General features: G+C 41.6%; 3 protein-coding genes across 6 annotated transcripts; 1 reads left to right on the top strand and 2 right to left on the bottom strand.

The window, feature by feature from the left end:
• Positions 1–545: 545 nt before the first annotated feature.
• tcn2 (transcobalamin II) lies at positions 546–4,201 on the bottom strand. The gene is made up of 10 exons (XM_085786794.1): positions 4,157–4,201; positions 3,792–3,860; positions 3,134–3,323; positions 2,861–3,030; positions 2,482–2,634; positions 1,799–1,971; positions 1,531–1,705; positions 1,171–1,351; positions 963–1,081; positions 546–864 (listed from the first exon to the last, which is right to left on the bottom strand). The coding sequence occupies exons 2-10, from the start codon at positions 3,847–3,849 to the stop codon at positions 803–805; spliced, it is 1,281 nt and encodes a 426-aa protein (XP_085642920.1). The 5' UTR covers positions 3,850–3,860; positions 4,157–4,201; the 3' UTR covers positions 546–802.
• Positions 4,202–4,654: 453 nt separating this feature from the next.
• Positions 4,655–8,672, top strand: ccdc117 (coiled-coil domain containing 117). 4 transcript variants are annotated; one of them, XM_085786798.1, is made up of 6 exons: positions 4,655–4,934; positions 5,308–5,427; positions 5,564–5,611; positions 5,717–5,986; positions 6,868–7,014; positions 7,672–8,672. In XM_085786798.1, exons 2-6 carry the CDS (start codon positions 5,333–5,335, stop codon positions 7,910–7,912), a joined length of 801 nt encoding a protein of 266 aa, XP_085642924.1. In that variant the 5' UTR covers positions 4,655–4,934; positions 5,308–5,332; the 3' UTR covers positions 7,913–8,672. The 4 variants fall into 4 exon arrangements, with proteins under 4 accessions (XP_085642924.1, XP_085642925.1, XP_085642921.1 ...); XM_085786799.1 differs by having other exon boundaries at positions 5,311–5,427; XM_085786795.1 differs by having other exon boundaries at positions 4,656–4,934; positions 5,561–5,611.
• A 522-nt stretch (positions 8,673–9,194) lies between these two features.
• LOC146981497 (uncharacterized) lies at positions 9,195–18,213 on the bottom strand. Its single transcript, XM_085786792.1, has 28 exons — positions 18,096–18,213; positions 17,495–17,564; positions 17,296–17,402; positions 17,158–17,212; positions 16,908–17,030; positions 16,198–16,692; positions 15,667–15,750; positions 15,144–15,239; positions 14,828–14,941; positions 14,640–14,721; positions 14,396–14,522; positions 14,178–14,270; positions 13,967–14,079; positions 13,764–13,875; positions 13,514–13,633; positions 13,199–13,312; positions 12,832–13,062; positions 12,551–12,646; positions 12,248–12,352; positions 11,986–12,168; positions 11,752–11,883; positions 11,427–11,659; positions 11,181–11,310; positions 11,021–11,104; positions 10,724–10,935; positions 10,214–10,289; positions 9,867–10,073; positions 9,195–9,663 (listed from the first exon to the last, which is right to left on the bottom strand). The coding sequence occupies exons 2-28, from the start codon at positions 17,550–17,552 to the stop codon at positions 9,598–9,600; spliced, it is 3,648 nt and encodes a 1,215-aa protein (XP_085642918.1). The 5' UTR covers positions 17,553–17,564; positions 18,096–18,213; the 3' UTR covers positions 9,195–9,597.
• Between the last annotated feature and the right edge of the window lie 336 nt (positions 18,214–18,549).

Below are 18,549 nucleotides of genomic sequence, written 5' to 3' on the forward strand. Positions count from 1 at the left end.
GCTTTTACAGTCTAGTATGTAAATGTATTAATGAAATAAGATCCATAGGAGAAAAAAACACTCAAAATTATTAAATTTTTGTGTTTCTATCACTTCGTAATGTGGTTTGTGTGTAAAATTTGCCCAAACCCATTGATAACTTATTAACCAAGATCACATATCACAATGATGCTTTATTGTTGGTGTGTAAGAAGCATATTAGCACCATTTACAAGCATTTTCACCCTCAGCCTTTTAAGGAAATGTATCCAGTAATCGGGGTAATGTGCGAATGGCTGCTGTTTAGACACATGTGGAAATGTGAGAAATTTGTAGTTATAGTGTCCACAATCATGTGACTTTGAAGAAATCCACAGTTTCATCTCTATAATCTCTGATCTTGCTCTGATGCCAGAATCAAAGAACATTTCAACTGAGCACATGAGGATGTCAGCTATCATAATGGCTGATTTTAACACAAAACAAGCTTGTATGTTGGGATTTTCACTGGCACTTGACCCAAACACTACATACTTTTGATAACAAAGTCAAGTCAAAACAATTCATATTTTGTTTGTGACATAAAACACAAACCTCCAGAAAGGTTTTATTTAGAAATAATCATAAAAAAGCTTTACAATTTACACATTCTAGTTAGATTATTCACAGTCAGGTCTATTTGGTTAGGTCTAAATTACAAGCGAAATTGTATGTAAATACTGTGACCATTATTCACAGATTCACATGTGATTGAAGTACAGTATAATCACTGGTTGAAACTGAAAGGGTTAGAAAACAGTTTTGATTATTTTCTTCAGTCACTTCAGTAGCTTGTGTTTTTGAGGGTGATCTTTTGAGACGCCTGTATCTTGAAATCGTTGATACCTGAGAAAGGAAACCACCATTTTTTAAACAAAATTAAATTAAAGCAGCAGATGAAGGACATGAAGATAGTGCTATTAGTGAGTCGTGTGTTCCCTTACCCTCACTGAGGGCATTGCCATCAGAGGAGAGGTGCCAATATCTGCGGTCCGTCTGTCTGGCCTGCTCTCCATTCACCACACTTAAGAAAGGTCCCCACAGGCTGCTCTCTGTCTCATATCTGCCAAACAACATCAAATAATTCTCAATGTACGCAATACAAAAGCTATAGAAAACTGAAATGCATAAGGGTACATTGTATGGACTCACGTGAAGCCATCATTTTTCCCTTTGAGAAGTTCAAGTGCCTCCAATAGAGAGCTGCCCTTTGGCACATCAACAGAGTAAATAGCTCCTGCCCCGCTGGACTTCACCACTTCCACCATCACACTCACTTTGTTCTCGCTTGGTAAAACCACCTCAGGATCTACGGGCTCCAGCACCAGAGTGTCTGTAGGAAAAGCACATGTAATTACAAACACAGAAAGAAAAAAAATGACAGTAAATGATAAATGGACTTGCACTTATATAGCACTTTTCTGTTCGAGTTTTACACTGTATGTTGCATTCACCCTTTCACATTCACATTCATACAGTGACCACACAGTGTAGAGGTAGTGCTGCACATACTGTCCTCGTTGAGACACTCCTTGTTCTTCACTGCCAGGTAGGATTTCTGCTGGAGAGCTGGCAGCACCTGAGAAATGGCCATAGGGTTGTGGTATATGTTTCTTCTGGCATCAGTCCTCATGGCCTCCATTGAGGCAGCACACTCTGCAACTTGGCTGCCCATTGCTAATAAGGCCTTGAATGCAATAAAAAAAGTATGTTACATCTGTAAAGATTTTGTTCCAAACAACTTAAAGAGACAATGAAAAAAAAGGAAAAAGATCCTCACTTGAACTGCAAGACCTGTGCTGAACTCATTGCCAATATGGCCGTCGGTCCTGCGAGCAGCCAACAGTTTCTGCTTGATTTTGCTAAGGGCACCGTCAAGCTCAGCAGCATTGTGCACCTGAGATCCAGCATCCTTCACACACTGGAGCGCCATTCCAGCCATGGCATAGGTATCTAGGGAGATAAAGTATGATACGCATGTGCATATTTCGCAAACATTAGGAGAGTTTCATTTGAAGCACAAGTAACTGAGCTGCCTGTTATAAAGAAAGACTACAAGGCTGCAGAACTTCACCTCTGTCAAATTTATAAAAGATGACACACGAAAAAGGGTAAGTGTATTTCAACATGACTACAAATGAATAATAAAAAAGTACAGATCTTATCCATCATACTATCTCACACTATCGTAGAAAGTTTGCAGTGAACATTTGCTCGTACACAGCCAATTTTCATAAAAACATAACGTGTGTGTGTGCGTCAAACCTGAAATAATTTAATCATCTAATTTTTGGGCTACAGTTAAATATCCAAAAATGGTGTGTTGTTATATAACCATAGATGTATAAGGAAATTTCTTTAGCATTTTTAGCATTAGATTTGAGATGTCTCACTGCCTGTCTATTTCCTTCTGCACATTATTAATATATTATCTATAAAAGAAAACATTTAGTATTCACTCACCAATACTCTCAGAGTTGCCATGTCTGAAGTGTTCATGTTCCACTGCCTTGATGAGCTTGTTGCTGACATGGTTGTTGACCCGGACACCACTTGCACAAAGAGCAAGCACACCCAGAGAATACTGGTAATAGTTGGTCAAAGGGCGGTGGCTGACTGTGGAAAGAAACCAAATTATTTTTAAAGCAGACTTTGCAATAATGTTCAAGACATCAATTAATTGACAGATGGGTCTGACTGATTGCATCAAAACTGAAATATAAAGTACAACCTACACATGATCTTAGGTTACACTGAGATGCAAGAGATCATGGTGCAATGTTAAACTGTATACACACTTTTTATGATGACATCGGCCTACTAAAGGTCAAAGGAAACTTACAGCCAATGTTATCCTTTTCTTGTTCCATCTGCTTCTTCAGGTGTGTTAGCAGCGTCTCCGTTGTCTCACTGACGGAAAAGGTGACTGTGTTGAGGTCGAAGCAGGAGGATTTCAAAGCCAGAGCATATAGGGCCAAGAGGCCAGTCACAGGCTGGTTGTTATCGAGACCGCTGAGAAGGACACAGGAGGCCAAGCGTCAGATGAGAATGCACAAACACGGCATGATCTAAATAATATTATTAATTATTAGTGTATTTGTAACTACTTCATTACTTTTCTATGTCATTGTGCACATGAGTTTTCAATTTATTCAGGTGTTCAGTCTCCTTGACAAGGTTGTGGTAGTTAGAAAGCCGCAACGCCAGGTGCACGCTGGGATTGGGGAGTGTTTCCAGCCCCTCCAGTGAGCGAAGCAGATCCTTGTTGAGGGACAGGAGCACCTCATTGATAGATCCTTCAGTATCTGAATTAGAATATTTCCAAAGAAAAAGAAATGTTAATATTTGATATAACAGGTCTAAAGTACTTTCACACTCACTGACATCAACATGAACTTTCAGAGCATTTCAAAACAAGAACTGCACCATCAGCAGTCACAACAAGAGGAAATAAAGACTGTGCAGACTTTATCATTTGAATCTCTTTCAAGGCTCCAAATATCTAAACATTGTTTTTTTTCATCATCAGAACTTAAAAGCAAATAGATGCTACAAATCTCGGTATTTTGACAATTACACAACTTTTGTCAACGAACAAACAGCATGAAGGCCATGACATAGATGTTGTGAAATCTGTGAATGCCCAGATTGCAAGATGATAGTTAGCTCAGCTTTAGTAAGAGCAGCAATTGTTTCTAATGACTGGTGATGGTTAGATTTAGATTGTTTGTTTGTTTTGTAAATGTTTTTTTATTTTATTTAATGTTACATACCACATGGTTTGCTAGAGGCGAAAGCCAGAAGACCTACTATTATGAGCGAAGACAGCATTCTGGATAACCTGTTGAATAACACAAACAGTGAGAATAAATATCTTTGCATGAAATACTTAGACGGATAGACAATAAAATGAGGAGCTCAAAAATTCTTCAATGCACGTTTTCGAGAGAAGCAGGTAAACCGATGTGTGAGAATAAATCTGAAAACAACAGCAATGTTTTTGGGATTAGACACACAACTGACTATTTAGCGTTGTTAAGATCATAGTGTCGCTATTACATCCTACTATTACTACAGCAGTTTAGTATTTTAGCTAGTAAGCGTTACATATTTCGCAGTAAACAGCAGTTTGTTACCTTCCTCAGGGAGACAGACAGTCCAGTGTGAAGAATCAGAGCTGAGTAAGGAAACAAGCTGAGACAACAGCTTCTAGTATTTCAGCGTCACATGACTCGTCATTTGCGATGACAATGCGATGAATAAAGCTAGAGGGCCCTTTACACCAGCAGCAGGTCAGACCATAATCACAAAGTGTGGCGTACTTATCTTGCGACTATTTATAGTCTTCGGTGAGAGCGACACAAGAAAAGCGGGGAGGTATCTATCTTATTTTAGACATATCATCTTCTGAATGATGTTGTCACAGCTGCAAGAAGTAACAGCTGACATTTTCAAACAAAACAGGTAGATGTGGTTTTGATACAACACAACAACTTATCACGGCATACTTTGTATCTGTGTCTAACCGAGTAACCTACGCGGACAAGGCTACAGAAAACCACTTTGTCCATGTGAACTACAACTCCCACAATGCAACGGGAGCAACATACGCACATTCTAGAACGTCGACGCATCTTCTGGCGGCAGTCGCTGTTCCAGAATAGCGAGCTAACGTCAATTTAACCCAGCCTACCTCTCCAGCCGTCCACGCCACCGAGACCGTCAATTTTGGAGGCTATTTCTTTGCACAGTTGTTGTCGTGGTTTTAGGTTTAGTCAGGCGTGAGCATGTAGGGCCTGTCGCTGTTGTCTAGTGGTGATAACTCCAAAGGACAACAGTGTTAACGGGGGACGGAGAGGCAAGCTAGCAAAACATCAACAACAACAACAACATCAAGGGGCAGGGCAGTGGCACGGGTCAGTCTGTAACACCAACTTTATGTTTCTGGTGAACTTATGCAAAGTTGTTCTTCAGCACAGGGATGGAGCTGGCGTTGTGTGTCGCCTTGTCACACGAGTGAGCATGTAATCGGTGATGTTATATTAACGGTGTCACCGTATCATCAGTAGCGTCGTAGCTAGCCAGATAACGAGCCAGCTGGCCCCGTGGAAACAGATTTATAACTCGTGCGCCATGTAGTTGGTTTAAAAACACACATCGATCAGTTCATCTGATTGGTATCGTTGCTGATCTTCCAGGTCAGATTCATTTGTAGTGTGACACTGTGTCTCTTCTGGTCATCTCACTAACTGGACCGTGGTGCATCCCTCTGCCCCCCCCCCCCCCAAGCAGTGAACAGGGGTCTCTGCCAGACATGTATTCATTTTCAGGCCCTACTAGCCTTCCTGAATTTGACCTCGGACCTCCAAGCACGTCTGCCCACCTACAGAGAACAACGGTGTCTAACAAGTACGTGGCTGATCACAAGTATTCACTTGTAAATTTCCTGCATACAGTTATCAGAAAAAACAACCGCAACACACCTGAGTCTTAGTAAGATATAAATTCTCCTCCCCCCTCCCCACATCTGTCTGTCCCACAGCAGCTGGGAGACACGATGCCTCAGGAAACACAGAAGGAGAGTTGATGATGAGTAAGTGAGAGAGAAACAGAAAAAACAATCATTGTCATCTAACATCTGACAGTTCCTGCAAAACTTATTTGGAGTGGTATGATTAATGTCTTGGTGTTTTCTCAGGGGGTGCAGTGCCAAAAGGAGGAGGTTGATGGTGGAGGCAGAAGGGGATATTTCTGAGAACTTGAACACTACCACTCCTCCTCATGACTGGCCAACAGCAAACAGCTGCCCTCCCGTCTCTGCACAGCAAGCCAGTCCTGCACTTCCACAGCCATGCCCAGAGCCCCAGCCACTGACTCTGCTTCATCCCTCCCCTGCTCGCCTCGAGACAGAGAGCTCCTGCATGGAAATAGAGGCAGCTCAAAGGAGACTTCAGGAGATTGAAGATAGGTATGCAACCAAAAACTGTTCACTTGAATTTGTCCATTGCATTCTCTAAAGTGTGACGTTGCTTCCCTGTTTAGCAGGTATCTGTATTGATGTGAACATGTTTCAGTCTTTTACAATCTACTGAATTATATGAAAAAATAATAGGATTTATTATTTTAAAAAAACAATGCGTTACTCGAGTGCTCAAGTAATTATCACCACATATACCAATATGAAGTGAATGCTACCTTGCTGTGATAGCCAATAGCCATCTTGTAATGCATTACGCCACACAATCCTTCCTGGAATATAATTATCAGGAAAAAAGATCTGCCACATTTCAAAGTACAGTTGACAAATTATCTGGTATGTTCAGTTTGCAAGGACCTATACATTGTCCAATGGTCCCTCTGAGAAAGGTGAATCTAGGACACCTGGAGTAGATTCTTGAAGATGTCTCAACTCTCATCCAAGAGTGCTCTTTAGTTCTTATGAACTGATGAGAGGTGAAAGGTCTTTAAGGATCTACAACCAAGTCCAAGACTAGGTGACCTAGATTCAACGAGGGGTTTCATGACTTCAGATTTTTCTAAGTCGACTCTAATGTTATGAAAGTCGAGTTGATGTCAACTAGTTGCTGATGACGTCATTCATATTTTTCCCGTCATAAATAAAATCACAGGAGGAGGGAAGTGCTTTATACAGCAGGTATATAAACGAGCTATAAGCCTTTTTTTTTCTTTGGTAACATACTCTCATAGCCTAAGTGTTGGTTCATACTATGAACTGGATGACTGAGAAACTAAAGACTTCAGCCACAGTGGTTTGTTATGTGCCTCAGTGGTAGTGATTAATTGGGGAATTCTTATTTTTAATAATACTTTGATATTTATGCATCATAGAATAACGCTGGAAGATGACGATGAGGATGAAGACCTGGATGTCGAGCCAGCACCAAGAAGGCCAGTGCTGGTGCTTTCAGACAGTTTGAAAGAAGGTCTGCAGCGAGGCATCAGCGACATCCTCCCTCACAAAGTAGCCCAGTCTGTGTATGTTCTCCTTATTTGGTTATTGGCACATCATAACATGTTGAATTAAGTTATAAGTGAAGTCATGACATCATTTGAGGACTTTAAGTAACCTGAATCATGTTAAAGCAGAAGTAAGTGATATATTTGTGTTAATATAAGTCTTAAATAGTTATATCTTCCGACAGCAATCACTTACATAGAGTGTTTGGACTGAAACACGGGTCTGTCTGTCACTCTGCTCTGCTCTGAGCCGAAGAGAAAACATTTATCGTATCCTACAGTTTTTATCCAATGAGGAGAGAGAGAACGGCATGCAGGGCTGTGTGTGCAGCCAAGGGACGCCGTGAATGTGGCGACGTAGGGACGAGGACTGTTATGGTGCGTTCAAGGAAACTCGTATTTTTCCGACCGTGAAGTGGTACCAGTTCGATCTGGTACGAGTTCACCGGTCGGAAGTTACGAGTGGCCGTTATAGTGACTTTCACCGGTAAAACAGGTCGGAAAAACACGAGTGGGTTGCCTGAAACGCTACAAAGTCGTAAGTTGTGACTTGAAGCTGTAATTTACGATTTCAAAAGCCTGCCTGGAACGCAGCATTAGCGAAAACGACCGGACCACTTACTTCTGCTTTAATGCAGGCGTCTCTTCCATTTTTCTCTCTCCTTTTGATTTTAGGAGCCATTCCTGCATGGAGCTGGTTTTGTGGCGCCCACCTGACGACCCCTTCTGTCGGAGGCTAAAGGGATCGCTACAAAAACAGCGTAAACAGACAGTATCTCGGCAACCCCCGACCCCCTGCCCATCTCCCATCCCTCACAGTCATCCAAGCCCCTCAAGTCCACCTGAAGACACACACTCTCCCCTGTACAGCTTTCCTGTGGCCCACAGCTCTGGGGAGGAGGACATGGAAATGTAATAGTGCTAAATGACAATGAAAGCCATGCCAAAGTAAAAGACTGGACATGTAGGCACACAAAAAATTATAAAGGACCTAGAACTACTTTAGGTTGGTCAGTTTGGCAAGGCATGTTGGCTTTACTTGATTATTGTGCTGTTTTGGAGCGGTGGTGCAACACGTATGGTATTTTGCTTTACAGTCACTCATTAAAAGTTTCTGACAATCCTGGGCAAGCATTATTAAGATGTAATAACAACATTGACCTGATTAATTAGTTTTATTAATTTAAATCTTTAAAGTAAATCATGATCTTGAGACTTGGAAAAGTTCTATAGGCAGCCTTACATAAGCAGTTTTATATAACTTACAGAATTGGCCTTTGTCCATAGAAACAGGATAATTTGTACAGATTTTGCCAAAGCCTAGTCAACACACTGATGTACTGTAAATATGTCTTTGCTGTTTGTGAAACGCCAGTGTGCAGTACAAGAATCTTGTACAGTTTTTATGTTCAGCTTCTGGGCATCATCAGAGGACTCGCAAATGTGTTCCTATGTGCTCACGACGGCTCACAGCATGGCTTGCAGTTGTACTTGTTGTGGTAGAAAGATGATCTTCCTATAGTGTTTAGCAAGTACGCCATCTGTGAGCTTTGAGGAATGAAAATGCACCTTTTTATGATTTGATTGTATTTTCATACATGCATTACCAGAATTGCAGCCAGCCATTAAGTGTTACAACTTTATATTTGTTTTTAAATAAACTCTTAAATTGTCAATATTCTGTATAGCATAGTTGGTTTTCATGCCGGATACATTTTGCCTTGTAATGGTTTTATCATCATCATCAGCACAGCATGCATACATATTGAAAACAACTAGTTAAGGATGATTTTAACCAGCAGACGTGGGTCATTGATTACAATGGCTTTCACATGAAATTATTTACTGTGTCCAATGTCATTTAAAGGTTAATTAGAGCCACATAATTGAATTGAGTGAGGGTGACTTCATTAATCAGTTAATTTTCCTGAGGCCTGACTGATGCTGACAATTATGTTTACTTAGATAGGGACATAATTGAATTAGAAGTGACACCACTACTCCAACCTGCTTCAACCCTTTGGAAACAGAGGCTTGACTTACAAGCTGAAAAAAACTTCCTGCAGGTGTGGTAGCGGATTTGATAATAGGGCAATATATTTAAACATTTCAACTCCAGTTAACTTTACATTTAGGTTACACATTTCACAAAATAGATTAAGGCATATTAAGTGGTAAGACAATTTTCTCTTTGAAATTACCAGAACCTTATACAACATTTTTTTATTGTACAATTAAACTTCATATAACATTTATGATTATATAAGGGCTTCCCACAAAGATCTGTCATCTTTATGAGGTTATTTGACGTAACTCACATGATCTGCAGTCTCCGGTGACATGTCGGTTCATCACTTATGCACAGTTCACTGTGACCTTTAAGCTATAAAACTTGACTGCGTTGCCACACAGGAATGTGAACTTGATGACCAGACCTTCAGTTGTGTCATTTGTCACTGTGACCTGCTTGTGCTTCTGAAGCACATCTGACAGTAAATGATTCATCTCTCTGGCGGGCTAACAGCTTGCTGGAGACTCAGGTTTAAGGATGTCATATCTCTGGTGGACGCACATGGAGACACAGAACAAGGCTCCACTTCCTTAACTCGGTAATGTCCTGATTGCTGACTGGGTCTGAATCCCAGCACTGTCTTGACCTTGAGTGATCTGTAAAACAGACATCAGTATCACCTGACATTATCAAGACAGGCACAGAAATAATATTCAAACATCTGTGATTCTGCTTCATTTATAGCATGATTTTCTTTGTTTTTAACAGCTTTAGGAATAATTTGAACATTTAATTTCAGACAGAGATAGTGGTTAAGTCAATATTTAGTAGTAGTCAGCTATTAAAATAATTTACTCACTGTTGAAAGGTAGGATCCTGACAAATCTAAAGGGACTTTATCTGGAGGAGATGAGCTCCAGGTATGGGCCTGGTTCTCTAGACGTAGCTGTGTCACTCGGCTCTGGAGGTAACGTAGAAGCTTAAACGAAGCCAAGTCTGAGGGGCTGTGGGACGCAGCGGAGTCCAACACATGGAGGCAGGGAGAGCAAACTGAATTCTGAGTTTCCTGATGGGAAAGAGACATCAGCAGAAATGGATGATGTATTTTTTGCAATGAACAAATGAACACTATGTATCTACATTATAAGGCACAGTATGTGTAAGAGTGCGACGTTAATGCTCACACAGGAGCAGTAAAACATGTACCTTTGCACTAAACGTCAGCTCTCTCTCAGGTCTGTCAGACTTTGTCTGCTTCTCCCCTCTAGTCTTTGATGTCTTTCTGGAAAACAAACCGACCTTCATTTAAAGGCTCTTTGGTGTGAATAATTGCTGCATGAGGGATGTATGGCGGCTTCACGTGTATAGTAAATGTTACATCTATGGGCTACAAAGCATATCACAGTGAGTTGAAGTGAGATCATGCTATTACACAGGACAGACAGCTGGTTAGTATGTCATCTATGTTTCAGACCAGTTACCTGCACCTTAACACCTTTGTCTTGCACCTGAGGAATGGCAAACATTTGAGCAAAGCTTAACAGCAGAACGAGAGGAGGAGACTGTGTGCTTTTCTTTTGTGTGTGGACCAATGAGGTTCTGAATGTCGTAATGATGAAAAGAGTAAGTTTGGAAAATGACGGCATCATACTCACAAATTATGCAATCGCATTTAGTTTGGAGGAAGTACGGTAAATTTCATGTTCAACATGTTACCTTTCCAGTTCTGCTGTCAGCTCTTCTTCAAACTTGCGTGCCAGACGAGCTGCAGTCTGCTCTTTCCATTGACTCATGCTCCTCTGAACGTGCCTGAGCTCCAAGTCTTTGGCCTTCAGCTGCTTGCGGAGAGACACCGCTACTCCTCCTCCCTCAGCCCCTCCATCACTCATATGAGCCCTGTTCAGACTACTCAGCTCCTCTATGTGCTCCTGCACAAACACCACGAGAGTATGTACTGTTGTATTTTTTTTTTTTTGCACAAATATCAGCTGTATATAGTGTGTGAGCTCATACCTGAATGAGACGCTCCTTAAGAGAGTCCAAGGCTTGATCTCTCTCCAACCTCAGCTGTTGCCTCTGGAGGCTCATTTCTTGCTCCTGTAAACATATCAACATCTTGTGCTCTGAAATTGCAAACACCAAGTCCTATACAGTATGTTAACTCCAAACTGACCATGTCCTTTCTCAGCTGCACAGTGGTTTGTTTCTGGGAATCAAGCTCCTGGTGTAGATGGCTGATCAAGTCCTGCAGCTCCTCTCTTAGCACTCTCAGGTTGGTAAGTGCCTCAGCCACTGTGGAACTGCTGCACAACACACAGGCACAGAACCAAGAGCTACTCATCAGACACACCAGGATACTCACAAATTGACCACTTCTGTCTGAGCAGATATGGATGTAAGCCAGAACAGGACGTTATACCTCGTAGGCAGCTGTACAGAGTTTTGTTTGGCCCCGCTCTGTTCCAGTAAGAGGTGTAGATGCTGGCACTCTGCTCCCAGCTCCTGGGCCCAGTGCCTGAGCTGCTGCCTCAGGTCAGCTGTGGTTTGGTTATGGCTGCTATCCCTTTCTCCTAGAGTCGCCTGGAGCCTCTCGGCCTCTTCCACTGCCAGCTGAACAGCCTGCTCAAGCTGCAGCGCTGTCCTTTGACTCTCCTGTGACCACAGACCACACCATGTCAGCTCCTCTGTAACAGCCTATCTCTTTATGTGCCTACAAACTATTACTCTCGGTGGTTTCCTTGTACCTGAGCCATCTGTTTCTTCAGCTTCTGCAGTTCGGCCTGGTGCTCCTCTTTTAGTGATTTGCAAATAACAGCCAGCAAAGAATCCTGCTCCCTCTGCTGTGCACAACTTTCACTCTCCAACTCCTGCACTTGCTTCAAATAAAAATAAAATCATGCAAAAAAAAAAGAAAGAAAGAAAAAAAGAATCAGATTTATGGTGGTGATGTTATGTATCATGGTTGCAAGTCTCCTTACTCTTTTTAGTTCCAAAACTTTATGTTGAAGAGCTTGTGCTTTACTCTTCTCTTGCTGCATTTCACTCCTCACGCTCTCCAGGCCTTTTCTGTTCTGCTCTTCCAGTATCCCACAGTGCATCTGAACAGCTTCTACCTTTTCTGCCTCCCACTTCCTCCTCTCCTCCTCTATCGCTTTGTGTACCTGAATGGGAGCATACTGTGCACATCATGCATTTGTGTTGAAAAGGTGGTATATTTTAGGCAGAGGACCATCAGAATACCTTTCCAGAGGCTTCTACATGCAGCTCCTCTTCACGGTTCTTTGCCTCCTCCCTCTGCTGCTCCAGAGATCTTCTTAGCTTCTGTACTTCCTCTTCTTTCAGCTGCTAGAACAGGAGGGAAATCACATCTTTAACTGAGTAACCCTGAGGAATGTTGTCACTCACACTCTTAAGTGTGTAGCACAACAACCACGTGGCATCCAAACTTACATTCATCAAATTCATTTGTGGTAGTGCAAGGTACTTTGTACTGAAGTACACTGAAGTGTGTTGGAGTTTATATATTCTCTGTGATCCACTGACCTGAATGGAAATTTGCATGGACTCAATACATCTTGTAAGAGTCAGAGTCTGTTCTTTCAAAGCACTTGTTTTCTCCTCTTCAGCCTGCTGATTAACCTGAGGAGAAAATTGACAAATCAGTATTTCAAGCTCTCAGACTCACTTGTCTGAGATTCTCATGTGCAAAAGCCAAATCCGTTCTCTGTTGGTTTAAAGGTTCTGCAACCCTAATGTAGAGATCATGTGTGCATTATGATGTATTAGCAAAACCGTAAAAAGCCTTAGTCTGTCTCAGCACTCACGGTTATTCTCTGGTTTTGTTCCTGGGCTTCCTTCAGTGTCTTGTAGTGCTGGGTTTTCAAGTGCTGTAGCTCCACCTTCAGTCCATCTCGTTCTGCTTGTAAGGCCCCGCATTGTTCCTTTAAATCTAGCAGCTGCAGCTCCCTCTGGGCCAACATCTTCTCCAGCGTACCCACTCTGATCTTACATTCTCCCAGTTCTACCTGCAGCTTGTTTACTTGAACTTTTAGTGCCTTAGATTAAGAAAGAAAGCAAAAGTGGGAATAGTTAGAGAATAATAAGTGTCTGTCAACATTGTGCAGTTGGTTTGACAGACAGCAGAGCATAATTTTTTAAATTAGAAATTAGCGTCATGATAAAAGGTTCCACCTCAATTTGCTCCTTTTTCTGGATCTGTTCCTTCTCCAGACAAGCACAGTGACTCCTCAGTGAGCTCTCCGCCTCTGTTGCCCTCTGGAGTTCCTCACGAGTCTCCTCTAGATTCTGCTCCAGTTTCATAGATGAGAACATATCCAACTATATTTTAAAATACAAAAGCTAAATCTGCCTTTTACAAAAAAAAACTACTGCCTTCACACTGTAAATTATGGTCATCGTCTAAGCACTATCTGCAAAAAACAACTAAAGGGACACACACCATGATCTTTTATTAATTTAATGTGTTAATAGATACTCATACTGCACCTCTTGCACAGACTCCAGCCTCTCTCTTGCACGTCGCTGTTCAGCAAAAAGTTCTGTTTTTGCACTATCCAGCTGTCTCTCCATCTCCTCCCTCTCCAGCAGTGACATGATTACACCGTTCTGTTTGTGGAACAGTGAAACAACATAGAAGTGATGTTTAAAGAACGAACTTGACGTATTTAAACAAGTGAATGACTGAGCAAAACCACAAACAGTAAAAACATACTGCTCTGAGTCATATTTTAATTACCGTCTCCTTCAGACTCTTCCTATGTTGACTCAGAGTTTCAAGTTCTTCTTCCATGTTTCTGATCTCATGGAGACATGACTCTCTTTGCTTCTGCAGCTTGTTCAGGTGGCAACTACAACACATTCATTGTTGTGTTACTCCTCAACGGAACTGCCCTACATTCTCTGAATATTACAATCAGTAGGAATACAGTGTTATGATACCTAACAGAGTCCCTCTCCACTCTGCTGTCACGAAGAACAGACTGCAGACTCTGCTTCTCTTTCTCCATCTGTGCCGTCTCTGCAGTCAGTTGCTCTAATTCCTGCAAGGCATGCTGGGGCATAAAGCATAAACTGTGAGCATTACTGAGACATTAATACAGACAGACAGATGCAGGCCCAGACATTTTGTACTGATTTTGCTGCATGTTACCTTTCTTCTCTGCCGCAGTTCAGAGAGGCAGAACTCAATGTCTTTTAACTGAGCCCTCTTCAACCTTAGTGTCTCCTCCTCTTTCTCACATTTCTAAACCACACACACAAATCACTACGGTGATATCTCATCCATACAGTATGTGCACAGAAAGCAGGATAAAAACATTTCTCAAATTATACTTATATATTTAAATACAATGGGAGATTAATTATTACTTGTTGGAGGTCCGTGAGCCGCTGCTTCATTTTTGCCCAATCTGACTGCATCTTCTCTGATGTCCTCTTAGATCTCACACTCCAGCTCCGGGGGTTAACTTCCTCATCCGTGTCCTTATCATTGTCACTGTAAGAACAATTTTGGTAGACTACACTAAAAATACATTTTCATGTGATTTAAAAATGAATGAATAGAAGACTGCATCAAATGCTTTGTAACTTTTTAAATGTTCCATTTGTTTACCTGTAGGTTTCTCTCTTTTTATGCTGAGCTGTACTAACAGAGGGACTCCTTTTTTGTATATTTCCATTAGATGATATGTGGACTTTGCAAACAAATAAAGGAACATTAGTTTAAAGCAATTTAAAAGGATTAATTAGTTGTTACAGATTTGTTCTCACTGTGCAATATACAGACTGATCTTGCTTCACCTGACGGGTGGATGGGTTGAGGTTCACTTTCCTCATGCGTGAGTGTGTCATAGTCACTCTGGTTGGTTAAGTAGTCATCTGTGTCTGTGACAGACTGAATGAGAGAGCGCCATCCTGAGAGGAGGGGCACTAATGATGTTAACCACAGTTTCATACATATTTTTTTTAAGAGATAGTTTACAGCATTTCTTGATTTTTATCATTCATTCTATCTATTATGTCTATTGTTTGTGCAATTTGGTGATATTTGATACACAGTTATGTTTTACTTAAAAATTAAGCTTACTTTCCTCCACAATTTTCTGCAGTCTCTTACCTGGCAGCCTGTCAATGTGTTGTCTGACTTGCTCCGTGCAGACTGAGTCAAGGTCGCTCGCAATGGACACTGTGTCAAAACTCCTCACAGGTACTCCTGTAAAAGAAAAGCAGCCTTCAGTCACTGTTTGCACAGTGGGCAGACTGTACAACAGGACCAGTTAAACTGTATTCAGTTGCAGTGTAATCTGTGTTTATTTGTTTATTTGTTTATTAAGATCCCCATTAGCTGCAGCAACGCCACAGCTATTCTTCCTGGGGTCCAACAGTATCAAATATACAGTTGAAAACACAAAACATAAACATTATATATATTATATGCTTCACCTAACAAAACAAAAACAGAATAAGTGTTTACATTTCTTAACTGTGCTTCATTCATTCTTCGTTATATTAATTGTTCACATACTAATCCTATTACCCACATTTCTACATATCATATATGTATACATCATTACACATCACACATCATACTTGTATATACATTCATTCTACAGAATATACATTATGTGTGTGTATGGTACCTGCCAAGCACCTCGCTTTAGAAGAGGAGTTATTGTTGTGCTGTAGGTTTTCATGTTCTGTTACAATCACTGGTTTATGGGCGACTGAAAGGGAAGTGAGAGAATCAAAGGTGTAGCAGGGCTGTAATGTGGAGTCTAGAGCTGCTCAGTAATTTTCAAGATAACATGGCTATTGGACAATGAGATTTAACGCTCTAGATACTATGAATTCTCTATTTCATGAGACACCTGGTAAGTTTTACTGAAGGGAAAGGTTTTCTATTCTAAAAGACTAGAGTCTATAAAGTCTGAGGAAATTAGATCCGTAAATATTAGTGCTGGTTTCTTGGCATCATGTCAAGTAATTGTGGAGATAACCTGCTGTGGATCAAAATATTGGACTCAAAGATGGACAGACAGGTGGGTAGATGTATGAGTAGACAGATCATTTTCATCTTAATCCTCATGTGCTGAAGCTAACATCATTAATGAAAATTTGGAGCACGCTTGACAGCTCTCTTGTCTCATGAAGTGATGCGGGGCTTTACTTACTGCTGCTGTCATCAACAAGTTTCTGTGATATATTCACTCCAAAACTGCCTTGAAGACCTTTCTCCAGGCCCTTTTGTTGACCAGGCTTGTGTGACTGGGAACAATTCACCGTCACCGTTTCTTTACTGGTTTTGCCAGGTGTTGATTCTCTTCTTCGTCCATTTTGATTCCTCTGGAGAGTGTCCCTGTCGGTTATCTCTGTACCTTTAGCCTCTTCCTCTTTGCCTGGATGTTGCATATTGCTTGGCAATGCCATTTCCACCATCTCCTCTTTGAAACGCTGCACAAAGTCCTCAGTGCAGATGCTGTCTGAGGGAGGGTGTGTTTCTCCAGCCATTGCATCCTCCTTACAGGTGTCTCCAAGCAGCCTCTTGAGTCGCCAGATGACCTGCTCCCTCCGAGACTCCACTTCCTCTCTGTCTCTTCTCCATCTGTCTAACCTCTCACTAGTTTCCTCCTGAGTGTCAGGACCTCCATGACAGTCTGAGGTCCTCTCTGGGGTAGAGCAGTGGAAAAATACATTGTTTTGTGAAAAAAGGAAAATTTGTTGCGCAAGGGCAAAACAATTTGATAATGACAGAGTTAAGACACAATGGTCAACACAAAGCAGTGCAAAAGTAGTACGGTACCTGGAATTATTTCCCTAGCACCAGCCTGTGAAAACATCATTTTCAGGAATATGTTTTCCTGTATTCATACTTCAGTATTACCTGATGTTTGCTCCATCATTGGTGTGTGTATCAAATCAAGACAGGACATGGGAGTGTCATTTGTTTGAGTTGTACTTCCAAGGCCTGTGTCTTTGCTTATGGACTCACTCCATTTAGGAGGATCTAGAAAAAAAAACATGTACACAGTACCAATCAAAAGACTGAGACACAAGAATGGCAAAGTGTGTCTAAAACGTATAACTTAACTTAAAATAAATGAGGCGTGTGTTATGGCATAAAGTACCTGCACTGCCGCTGCTGCAATCGCGCTTTCTGAAATTTTCCCGATGATTCTGAGGCTGGACCTAGATTAATCACATTACTGCTTAAAAAATGTATACCCAGTTAAACATGCACGGTACAGACAAGCAGTTGGAAAACCACAGACCTGCAGCTGACCAAGCTCTACATCGATGGCATCTAGGAGGAGGTCACAGTGGTCCAGTTTGAGAGGCTGAGGGTCCTGTCCGAACACACTGCTTACGTCCTCAATATCTGCAAAGCCAGACAACAGCGTTAACAACAGTGACTGCAAGCATGCAAGAGAAGGAAATATGTGAATATGAAGTGCTGATAAAACATCAGACCAGTGTATAGAAGCTCATCAGTGCTCTCTGCGTCTCCTCCACGGCCTCTGTCCGCCATGTCCTTGATGTCCTACTGCTGCTGTGGACAAATGTGCAGACACTGAGCAATACCATACAGACAAACACCCCCAGTATCTACTACCAGTGGTGAAGACTGACTGGGCACTCATAAGAGGGGGTTTATGTTGCCAGGTTGTCCAGGAAACCAAGACAACTGAGCTCGTTAGCTGGCCGTACTGACCTCTTTTCACCAGGAGGACTATAAATTCCTGTAGCTTCTTGCCTCTCCCACTCCCCTGAATGAATAACAAGTACAAGGGGTGTGAAAGTTTAATACACTGGTTATTAGTCTCAGTCATGGGTAAGCTCACGTTACATTAGCTAACGTGTCGTGTTGTGTTTTTAGGGCAAAAGTGTTGTTCACACCGCTCAGCTGTAAAAAAAAAACTGTACTATGTTGTCTGACCGGAAGTACGGTTAACCTAACAGATTTATCCGTCTCACTCAAGCGGAGCATGGTTATCTAAACACAAAATAATATCACTTTTTAAAACTCCAAATCATCCCACCACCACTGCGCTACTTCAAACACATAACTTACTTTTCAGGAACAAACGCGGAGACTTTAAATCGATGCTGTATCTGACTCCTCGGGGCTGGACTTCACAGCTGCTGCTGCTGCTGCTGCTCTGATTGACAGGCGCTTCCCCTGGTTGCCCTGGAAACGGTTAAACAGCTCGCGACCTCTACGCAGCAGAAGAGTGGACAGTGAGCGAGCGCCAGGTGGAGGCGCGGATATTAGCGCGAAAACTGCCTATGCATTTCAGTTCAACAGGTGTACAAACAGCATACATTTGTAACATGAAGATCTAAATGTGACTCCCATCTCTTGAAAAATACAAGACATAACCTCAATGGTGGCTATACAAGCCCTGTACATTTTGCATTTGTTGCTTTTTATACTAGTGGGGGATCTTTATTAGAGACAAAGAAAAACATTACACGAAAATGCCACTTATGGTTTGACTGAGAATTGTTATTAGGTTTTTTATATT

The sequence above is a fragment of the Trachurus japonicus genome, chromosome 9, assembly GCF_045865225.1.
Source record: "Trachurus japonicus isolate A0001 chromosome 9, Traja_1.0".
Taxonomy (NCBI): Eukaryota; Metazoa; Chordata; class Actinopteri; order Carangiformes; family Carangidae; genus Trachurus; species Trachurus japonicus.